We start from the raw sequence: 11,198 nt of genomic DNA, 5'->3' as shown, positions 1-11,198 counted from the left end.
TATTGAAAAAATGTTTAATGTTAGTGTATTCTAAATGTGATAATCGAGCACGTGATTCCTATTCAATTGGAACACAATTTTCCCCACTTAAAGATAATGTGTTATAAACAAAAAAAAAACACTTTAATGGTGATTTTTGTTAATTATTGTAATAAAGCTTTGAGTATTTTTTTTAATAGCACTTTTGATTCTTATAATTTGTTTTAGGTGTCACTTTGGCTTTTTATTTTTTAACTAATTAAGTCCTTTATTTTTTTATATCAAATTTATCATAATTATTTTAAAATGTTTAAATAAAAACAAGAATTGACAAAAGAATCACATTTGCATAATATTAAAAAGCAGAGAAATTTAATCGGTAAAAAAACACTTGCCAATTAAAGTCATAAACAGATCAGTCTCTTTAATGTTGAAAATAGAAAAAAAAAATCAATTAACCCAAAAACTTGATAATATAAAATCACACATGCTTAATTTTTTAAAATGACATGCTTAAAATTTACTACCAATAGAATCTGAGTTATAATTACCCAAATGAACTTGAAATTAGAATCATCATAAATAATCCGACGAAAACAAATGAAAATATAAGATTGATTAAATGGTTAAGAAAAGAATATTACAGATTTGATTTATTGTTAACAAAAATTAATCATAACATTGATAAAAAAATATAAGAAAGAGGTGATGCGAAGGCAATATCCGTTGGAATTGAAGGAGGAAGGAAAAGAAAAATAATAATAATATCCAATCAAACGCGTTTGTCTATCATGAATTCAACCTTGTGTCCTCTCATACACACGCTCACGCTCCGACACAGTAGTCACACACTAAATATCGAAAGAGAAGCCTTCAGCTTCCTGACCTTGACTTTTCTCCTCTTCTTCCACCATGTCCATCGCACGATCCGCGTTCACATTAAACCCTCTCATCACACACTAATCCTCTCACACCGTGCTTTGTTCCTTCATTCACAAAACTTCATCCCCTTTCTCACAATTAATTCAGCTTCAAATAATCTAATCTAAAACCGAAACCCTTATATTATCACCAATGCATTTGCTTTCGCAATATTTGCGATCGGTATAATTGGAGATCACCGTACGGAAAAAAGGAACACACGCGGTAGGTGAAGCGAAAGCGAAAGAGGTAAGTTAGTTTGTTAGGGTTTCGACGAGATGGAATCGTCACCGTCGTCTTCGTCTTCGTCGATGTCGTCGTCGTCTGGAAGCGATACCAGCGGTGGTGGTGGTGGTGGCGCTGTCACCTGGTTCGGGATGAGTTTCCCATTCCGTTCTCCGCTATCTCTCGTCATGGATTACTGCGCGCGCGAGGATTCCGCGGAGCCTGTGATTATCATTCCCCGCACGCGCCCTCGGTTTCAGGCGCATGCCGAATCCGCCTCTGCTTCGTCCTCTGATTCCGATGAGAATGCCTGCAACGGCGCTGCTGAGGAGGTTGCGATACGCATAATTGGGGCCGGCGAGCAGGAGAGCGGTTCGTCGCCATCGTCGTCGTCGAGGGGCCGGGGAGGGGAGCCGGGTTGTGAGGAGGCGGTGGTTGGGAGGAGTGGGATGCTTTCGTCGGAGGCTCGCCGGCGAATGGCGGAGGAAAGGGTGCCTTTGGTGTCTTTGGATGATGGGATTGGTGGCGTTAGGGAATCTTCCTCTTCTTCTTCTTCTTCTTCTTCCTCTTCTTCATCGTCCTCTACTTACCAGAGGTATGATATTCAGCAGGTTGCGAAGTGGATTGAGCAGATTCTACCGTTTTCTCTCTTGTTGCTGATTGTTTTCATCCGCCAACATTTGCAAGGTACTGCTTCTCTTGTTTAGTTTTGTTTCGTCTCTACAATTGGTTTTTGCATCAAATGCGAAGTGCGTGCACAACCCATTGGATTGGATTGTTTGATTCATATTGTATATGCTAGAGTTCAAGGATGCCAGTGAAATATTAGAGAGGTTGTATATGCTTGACTTGTTGGCAAGACTTTCATTATGTTATAACTTGTTTGGGGCTATGCTTTTTTTGCATTGTTCTCTTGATATGGATATTTTTGCTTCGATATAATGGCTTGAGAACAGTACATGACAAATACTTGAGTGACAGACATTAATATAATTTACATTATTATTATATTTTATGAGAATTCAAAATACAAAATATATACAAGTAAGCTAGCTAGTCGATAATGTAAATTCAAAATACATTGCATGATAAGGTTGTTGCAGCCAGTAGATAATGTGAATTCAAAATAAATGACATGATAAGGTTCTTGTTGCTACTTGCTAGCAGATAATGTGAATTTGAAAATACATGGCATGATATGGTTGTTGCAGCTAATAGATAATGCTTGAGAAACTAGAGAGAGCTGGGGGTATGTGTGTCTTTTGAATACTTTGTACATGGGACAAAAAGTTGTCCCATGGTTTTTTGAGTAACAAGAAGTTAAGTTTTTGTCTTGTCCTTGTCTGATTAATTTGTGCTATCCCATAATCTGTTGTCAAATCAAACGTGGAACAAAAATATTTGTCCTGTCCAGTACTGTAAATTTTAGCAAATCAAACAGACCCTAGTTTGTTAAAGAGAGGTTGCTTGCCTTTTGGAGGGATGGAAACTATGAATAAATTTTTTATGTTTTGCTGCCGTGTGGATTTCAACACGCTATGTTATCGCCAAGGAAAGAGGTAGAGTGAGAGAAAAAATTACCTGAAACAATTGCTGAGGATCATGTAGGGTTGTGCTTGTGCCTGTCTTTTGTTTACTTTGGAGGTGCCTCTCCTTTGTAAGGAAATTGGACTTTCCTAATCATAAGAGATGTAAAGATGAATATGTAGTGTTAATTCAGAGATAATGTTGATCGCTTGTGTTTCTTTTATGATACTATTTGATTATGTCAAAATTTTACTTAATGAAGAATACCGCACTGCATGCTTTATATGTTCCCTGTGACTGTGACTGTATCTTATTGTCTTCTTTGAACTTCATCCCTTCTGAATAGAGAAAGACGCAATGTGGTTAGTTTTTTTTGTTTTTAATACTGTTATTTATGTTGAATTGGTTGAGTACAGTCTAGGAGAGTGGCACACTGACTCTCACGTATAGTTTCAGTTTGTTCTGAATTTCAAGTTTTGATTTGACTCTTTCCACATAACTTGTGATATTCATTTCTGGGAACTTGCAGGTTTCTTTGTCACAATTTGTATATCAGCTGTGATGTTCAAGTCAAATGAAATTGTTAAGAAGCAGACTGCCCTGAAGGTACTATACCCAGAATTTTGCAAGTCCTTTAAAGTTTCATTTCCCATATGAAGTATCCACATATAGAATCCCATCATCCTCATAAACAGATGAATATAAAATTGGAGATCTCAATTTAAGTTTTATTTTGCAGGGAGATCGGAAAGTCTCTGTTCTTCTTGGTATCTCTTTTGCCTTTGTGCTGCATGTGATAAGCATTTACTGGTGGTATCAAAATGATGATCTTTTATACCCACTGGCCATGCTTCCACCAAAAACACCACCACCTTTCTGGCATACAATATTCATCATTTTGGTTAATGGTATGGATTTATTCTATGTGCACTCTATATGTGATCATTGCATTGCTATAGTTTGTTTACACTAGACAGCTTTATTTGCTCTATTGGACATAGAGACATCAAATGTCTGTTAATAGTATATGATTGAATTTGAAACAGAAAATTGGCTCCTTAGTGAATAACTAAGCAGTTTGTTTTAATTGTTGAATGCTTGATTAATGTGCAAGGGACTTGAAAGTTTCAGCAGAATAGTAGGGCTATTTGCTTGATTCATAATGATGAAATTGAAGACTTCTCTTGTGCTTCATAACACATTTCTATTTTGAAATAGTTTGTATTTAATCAGTTGCCCTGGACCAAAATTGAATAAAAATTGTTTCAAGATAAAACTAACAGTTTGTTTCCAATGAGGGCTGCATGAATTGGGTTTGAATCTTTGGGTCCCTCATTGCTGGGTGATCTATAATCTCATTGAAGGTGGTTTTCCTTGGCCTTAGAATGGGGAGAGCCTTAATCACCCTAAACTTTTACCAATCAAAAAGGTTAACCATTCTTTTTTTGCTTTCCCTCTTTGGCATAGAGACAAAGTCTCCCTTTTGTGCTTATGCACAGTCGTTGCTTGATCACGTGTGTTGCCCATATGTCAGTACTTCCTTGGGACAAAGAAAGAATATTACCACTGAAATTGTGTTCAAGCTCCAAATCCCATAGTGAGATTGATTTTGAACTCCGAATTTGTATATCCACTCATTTCTGGCCTCTTTCAGGAAGAGCTTTTATGGCTATTATTTGAGCTTATCTTATCACACTCAAGTATTTAAGCTGAAAATCAAATTGAAGGTTTTTGATTAAGCTTATAAAAGTGGAACCAAGATTTGTGGGTTTTCCAGTATGTGCCATTTGATGTATTTTCAATGTTCTACTGAAAGAAGAATTCTCAAATTTGGTTGTTTGCATCATACTCCACTAGTTCTCTTTCATTGAATGTTGTTTTGGAGGGAAAAAATGTAGCCGCCTATTTGCATTAGTGAGATATTGTTCAAGACCGATAATGGGTAGTATCTTTGTAAATATCTTCAATGCTATACCAATATGTTTTTGGGTGTCCTGTTTGATTGTTTCTCTGTGTCTTGGTTATCCCTTGATATTGGTATTTTTTCCGGCATATAATCATTTTAATTTTAGGTGCAGCAATTTTATTTTATTTTTTTGGTTCGTATTGATGGTCACAATATACATTGACTTTTTAGATACATTGGTGCGGCAAGCAGCGATGGCTTTCAAATGTTTGTTGCTTATTTACTACAAAAATGGAAGAGGCCATAACTTCCGTCGGCAGGTTTTAGTAGCTTCCTTTCTTTTTCTGACAGACAAAATAGCATATATTTTTCAAGTATAGTTTCCTCCTACAATCATCTGATAGTATTTAACTTATTTCAAGGGTCAAATGTTAACTTTGATTGAGTATACTCTGCTGCTGTATCGTGCTTTGTTGCCAACACCAGTTTGGTACCGATTTTTCTTGAACAAGGATTATGGAAGTCTCTTTTCCTCATTGACTACAGGATTGTATCTAACTTTCAAGCTAACATCAGTAGTTGAGAAGGTATGTTTTCATTCTTCAAAATTGGCATTCTTACTTCATAGTGCTGTATTTAACAATTTTTGTGCATGAACCTAAATTATTCCATTTTTCTCAACCTTCTATGTATTTATTAGGTCCAATGCTTTGTTTCTGCCTTAAAAGCATTATCAAAAAAGGAAGTTCATTATGGGGTTTATGCCACAACGGAACAGGTAAATAATATATAAAATGCTCTGATTAAGTCTAAATTTGTAATTGCAATTATAAGTAATGCTTCTCTCTCCTTTGTTACTAAGCTTTATATTGTTACTGTTATATGCTTTTTTTTGGTTGTTGGAAATTTTAGCTTATATTTGTAAATGCACAAAAAATATATTTAAAATTGGGTATGCCTTTGTGTTTGCTTGCATTTCTCTTGTGCTAAATTTGATATATTGGTACAATTTCTTATGAACCGTTAAATTTATTTATTTGTAAATAAAATAAATGAATTATATAATTCAATGATTTTAACTATTCTCTCTCCTATAATAGGTTGCATGAATGTGAAGATAAAGTAATATAAGTTAATGCAACTGTTTCCTATCATATTACTTAAAATATAATTACTATAGTATGGATTATGAATTTTAGTGAAGTGGACATGTATCATGGTAAATTATTGCATATTAATCATGTATCATGGAGCTGATAACATTACTATTTAAGAATTTAATGCATAGGAGTATACAATGTTGATTGTGTAATGAATGTGATTGATTAATTTTTTACTTAATTCAATTGCAATGTGATTAATGGTGGACAGCGTGGCGGACTATAGCAGAAGCATGAGGCTACACACACACTAAAAAGCTGCATAATACTATTATTAATGAAATAACTAATACTAAAAGTATCAAAATTCATAAAATTAAGGGAACAGAGAAGAAATATGTAAATAACAGACGAAGCAAAAAAAAAATGTAAATAACTGAGAACTATAAGAGAGGAAGAAAACTGAACTTCAGTATCATGCTTGGATTCAAAGAACAGAGTTCTGACTCCAGAGAGAACAGAATTAAGAATGTGAATCTGTTTGTAAAACATAATTTATGTCAAATACAATTTATTTGTAAAAACAGTATGATATTACAAATAATGAATCCGAATTACCAGCTGGAGATATTGGCATAGTAGGCTGCATTTTTCCCTTGAATGGGAGGCACTCATTGTACACAGTGGTGCATAGGGCAATCACGTTGGATGTGTCAGATGAGGTGATCTTTACAATATTCCCATTTTTTAAACTGTTTGTTGGTCTTGGTTCTGTTTCGTTCCTAAAGGTGACCTGGAGATTCTTAGCTTGTTAGACACAATGTTACTAGCTATTCAGTCCAAACCTCCAGAAAAAAAAGTGCAAAAGGATGAGAATCAGTATAAATTTTGTTATTCTAAAATTTGAGAACATTGGACCAATTCTGAATTTTGTTATTCTAAAATTTAAGAACATTGGACCAATTCTGTTGTTTGGGGTTTTCTTGCAGATGCTAAGCTCATCATTCTTTTCAAAATATGAAGTCAAAATAGTAAAAATCTAGGTCATGGAGACTGTAAATGAAGGAAACATGTTAAACCTAAATACAATCTCATGTCATTCATATATTTTATTTAGTTGTTTGCTTGCATGTGGTAGTTAAAATAAAACATTATTTTTTGGATGGTATTCTCTTCATTGCCCCCATTTTTTTATTCAGAAAAAATTTTGAAGTGTTAAATTTAATAAGGGAAAGGGAAACATAAATTTTTTGTATTTTATGGGATGCTCTATCGTTTTTTTATCCACTCTTCCAGTGTCATAGTTGTTGGTTTGGTGAATTATTTTTGTTTTTACCATAGTTGGAGCTTTGGTACAACGGTAAGGTTTGTCTTGTGACTTGAAAGTCACGAGTTCAAACTTTGAAACAATCTCCGCACACTGGAGTAAGGCTGCTACATCTAGGTGGAAGCCTTGTTCACTGAGTTTCCCTTTTACATATATGTTTACCCTTTTTCACCTATCTCAATACATACATACATATATATATGTATATAATATGTATCTTTAGATTAAGTGCATGTTAATGAGATTGTTTCTGGTAAATACTTGTTTTTCTTAAAGCTCCCCAAGTTGACTAAAGTAACCAATTATTTTTCCAAAAGAAGCTGAACCAAACATACACTAAGCTTGTTGGTGTCTTTTGAGAGTCTTGGGCCTGCCTTCAAATTTGGAGCAAATTCTGATAAGTCTGCATAATCTTTGTGTCATGCCTTGTTTGCAGTTTTGTTGAGTTTTCAACTGAGGAGAAAAGTTTAAAAATTTCAAGGATAAATTCCTTCTTTTGCATTGTTTTGTTGGAGAGTGATTCTTATCCTTTCTACTATGATGCTTGGTTAATGGTTTCTATATATGATTATGCAGCAGAGCTGGGTGGTCTTTGACACATTGACGTGGATTTTATAATTTTATTCTGTATTATGTTTGTTTTGACCTTTTGTTATCCGATGCTGTGTTTTCATTTATTGGCTGTTTTTTCCTTCCTTTAAGGAAAAAACTCTTTTTATACCAATATTGGGATTTGTCGAAGAATCTTTTTTGGCAGCCTTTCTAACAGTGATTATCTAAATTCAGGTGAATGCTGCTGGTGACTTGTGTGCTATATGCCAGGAGAAGATGCAGGCTCCCATATTGTTGAGCTGTAAACACATGTTCTGTGAGGAGTGTGTATCTGAATGGTCAGTTAATAGTTTTATTCCTTGTTTGGACCTTTTAAACTTAAATTGAAAGCTTACTACATAAGAGAAATGAGCAATAGGATTTTATAAGTAATAGATGATTGTTTAGGGTGGACTAGCTATCTGTCAAGAGTTTATCCCATAAGCTGCATCAATTAATTCTCCATAAATTCGATAGAGTTTGTTGATCTTGGCTATTGGTTTACATATCTCTTTCTCTTAAATATATTCACTAGCTTTTTCAATGGCCTATAATATTCTTGCTATGGAATAAATTCAAAAAATAAAACATGCTATGTAATTATTCACTAGTAAAAATTGAAACTCTAGTCTGTTATTTTTTTTAGGCTTTTGTCCTGCTATTTTTTTTCCCCACAGTTTTCAATTTCTTTCTTTATGCTTTTCCTTGGTATCTAAGTGTTGCATTGGTAAGTTTAGCTTGTAATTGTATGGAAACACGATACTGGGGTATTTGGGAAAGGGAGGTGCTCTCCTGCATTATACTAGTGAGTGAAGAAAATTTGTTATTGATGGAAATGAAATTTTTCTAGAAAGTTCACTCTGCTACTATTCTGTGCGTGCTTTATGGCCAGAAGTACTTTCCTCAAAATTTAGGACTCTGATTCTATGAAAAGCTTTTATTTTCTCAACGTTTATATTCATCAAATGTTCTACCCATCAATAACTGCCTTTGACTTGTACAGGAGTAATTTAGATTGTATTTTGATTTGTTCATAGTCGTATTTATCAGTTCTCTCTTAACCAACAAAGATACATTTGTTTCAGGTTTGAGAGAGAACGAACTTGCCCATTATGCAGGGCATTGGTAAAACCAGCTGATCTGCGGACCTTTGGAGATGGATCAACAAGTCTGTTTTTTCAGTTGTTTTAAGCTCATTTTCTTTGGCTTGTTGGGTCATGTTTTTGAGTCAAAATCTTCCTGGAAAATGTCACCTCTGGTTTGGTAAAATTTTCCATTAATGAAATTGAGATCGATAAAAGAATGAAGATATATAATATATATATATATATGGCCAAAGTATACAAGTTCATTCTAGTGTAATGAGGTCAGATGTTCAGAGGGCTATAGACAGCTGACATTATACCGAAATCCGCGTGGATCTCTTAACCTGATATTCGTCACGTCACACAATGGATACTCTTGTTTATAATGTTACATTTCAAATTAATTTCCCTCTTCCTCCCATACTAACCTGTAGGGATTACTTCTACAGGTATACCGTATACGTTGGTAAATTTATTTGAGCAAGTTGACATATTTTATTAAATAAATGTTTATCAACGTTGAATTTTGTCAACATAACCAGTGTTGAAAACTTTATCTGGGTAGATGATATTTAAAAAAAATTAGACAATTTAAAATTTGTTTTGGTGATGAATATACTATTTTATTATGATTTATGACATCTATTTCTTTAACATATGTAAATATTGCCTATTGGTTAGATTTGGATTCAACATAAAGTTTGAAGTTTGAACATAAAGGTTTGATATAGCAGAAATTCTTCACATGATTTTTCCTATTGTTTTTTTTTTTATTATAGAATATAGATAGATTTCTAGTTATGTTTTTTTCTTTACTCCAAATTAATTATTTATGGCTTATATGCTCTAAAGTTAAATCTTTAGGCAATATCTATCTTGATGGCATAATTATTACATATTCGAGATGGCTGCACATGTAATGTTTCTTGTTTTTCTTAAATAATCCGAAGTGGTCCTAGATTTGTTGTGTTGTTTACATAGGATTATGCAAGGAAAGAGGTTGTATACATAGGATTATCTAAAGAACTTAGATTGACAATCAATGTATGTGAAAAGAATGTGATACTAGCAAAGCAGTTTTTGTTTTTTCTCCGGGCAACTCTATCTTGTATGAAAGTGCGGGAAAAGTTTTAGTTCAGACGGCTAAGATAAAAACAAACAGTATATACTACATGCACAAAAGTGAATGTGGGAAGTAACAGAAAATTAATAAGTAAAGTAGGAAGCAGAAGAGGTGCACGTCGAGAAATAGAGGATTGTGCAAAAATTATGGAAAAGTGGAAATAAATCTTAACAGAATCTGAGCAGATTTAAAGATTAAGAAGGGATATCTTTGGTGGTCCAATGGTGGTCTGGCTGCTGCTCCCCACTGTGGCATTGTGGGAAAACACATTATTCACTGCATCACTTAAACTTTTGACTCCCCGCTCACTAAAAGTGCCAACCCTTCATGCCTTTCCATAATGACTTTCTTTCCCCCTTTTGACTCATAATCTTCATCATCGCCTTTTTTTTCGCTTTTCTTCTTCGAAATGTCCATTTCTTTTCTCAGTTTTGTACTCCATTGCTCCCTGCTTCGCTGTTACTAGTTTTGTTTTTCATTCCCATATTTTAATGTCACTGCAATCAAAGTTAGCACAGCACTGAATTTCCATTGTTTATTTTTCTCGGAATTTTGAATTTGTGTTTAATTCAACGTTACAAAACCGACTTATAAAAGTCAACGAAATGAAGATATAAAATTGTTTTACATATATCTGTATATAATCTATATTTTGTATGCATATTACTTTCGTCATATCACTAGTAGACATGGAGATCTCCGACATGAGTACTAATATTACTCTACTTGAACCCTGTTGTTTGCTCTTTCATTTTTATTTTTTTTGTTGCTGTTGAGAATCTTATAGCTATACTGTTCTGTTAGCTAGTTACCCCAGTGAGGTGGAATGTTGAAATAGTTATAGTTCAACGACTTATATGTACCTAAAACATTAGATCCCAATGGAAATTAAAGGAAGACAGACTATATATGCCAAGAGAATGGGCAGCAAAGATGTCGTGGAGCACAATGCACGTGATGATAAGGTTCTCTGACACAGTTTATGGAATTTTGATGATGGGGAATAAGACTATAGGAAAAGCACAGCTGAATAATGCATACATACATTGCATATATGGGTGGTCTCCATATGATGTAAGGAAGAATATAGCTAGTGACCAGCTAAGGAACCATATTGTGAAATGTATAGCAGCTCTTCAACGATTATGAATAAATTTCGTGCTATATATTTTCATCACGTGCATTCCCAGTTTTCTCCATTTTTCTAGTAACTACACACTTTCTTAATTTTGAGGGAAAACCACCCCTTCTAAATTTTTACATAATTTTTTTTTATCATTAGCTATTTTAAACATAAAATAAGCTAATAGGACACACACGTACACACATAACTATTTTCATGCCTTTCGTATATTAAATTAATTATGAATTAATTTAATCATTTTAGTTACTATTATATAATAGTATCCTATTC

At 34.0% G+C, this 11,198-nt stretch overlaps 1 protein-coding gene across 1 annotated transcript; it reads left to right on the top strand.

Annotated features, from left to right (window-relative positions):
• Positions 1–776: 776 nt before the first annotated feature.
• On the top strand, positions 777–9,194 carry LOC114415662 (E3 ubiquitin-protein ligase RNFT1-like). Its single transcript, XM_028380462.1, has 8 exons — positions 777–1,812; positions 3,182–3,258; positions 3,392–3,560; positions 4,790–4,878; positions 4,981–5,145; positions 5,259–5,336; positions 7,772–7,875; positions 8,662–9,194. Exons 1-8 carry the CDS (start codon positions 1,179–1,181, stop codon positions 8,765–8,767), a joined length of 1,422 nt encoding a protein of 473 aa, XP_028236263.1. The 5' UTR covers positions 777–1,178; the 3' UTR covers positions 8,768–9,194.
• The last annotated feature ends 2,004 nt before the right edge of the window (positions 9,195–11,198 follow it).

Source organism: Glycine soja, chromosome 6 (genome assembly GCF_004193775.1).
Source record: "Glycine soja cultivar W05 chromosome 6, ASM419377v2, whole genome shotgun sequence".
Lineage (NCBI taxonomy): Eukaryota > Viridiplantae > Streptophyta > Magnoliopsida > Fabales > Fabaceae > Glycine > Glycine soja.
Note: the sequence above shows the minus strand (reverse complement) of the source record. Positions and strands in the feature narration are given on the sequence as shown.

Bases quoted from the DNA above. Each gene is read 5' to 3' on its own strand.
- LOC114415662 (XM_028380462.1), top strand. From the start codon at position 1,179: ATGGAATCGTCACCGTCGTCTTCGTCTTCGTCGATGTCGTCGTCGTCT. The intron at 3,259-3,391 runs GTACTATACCCA...TTTATTTTGCAG, and splicing joins AGAAGCAGACTGCCCTGAAG to GGAGATCGGAAAGTCTCTGT. The intron at 3,561-4,789 runs GTATGGATTTAT...TTGACTTTTTAG, and splicing joins ATTCATCATTTTGGTTAATG to ATACATTGGTGCGGCAAGCA.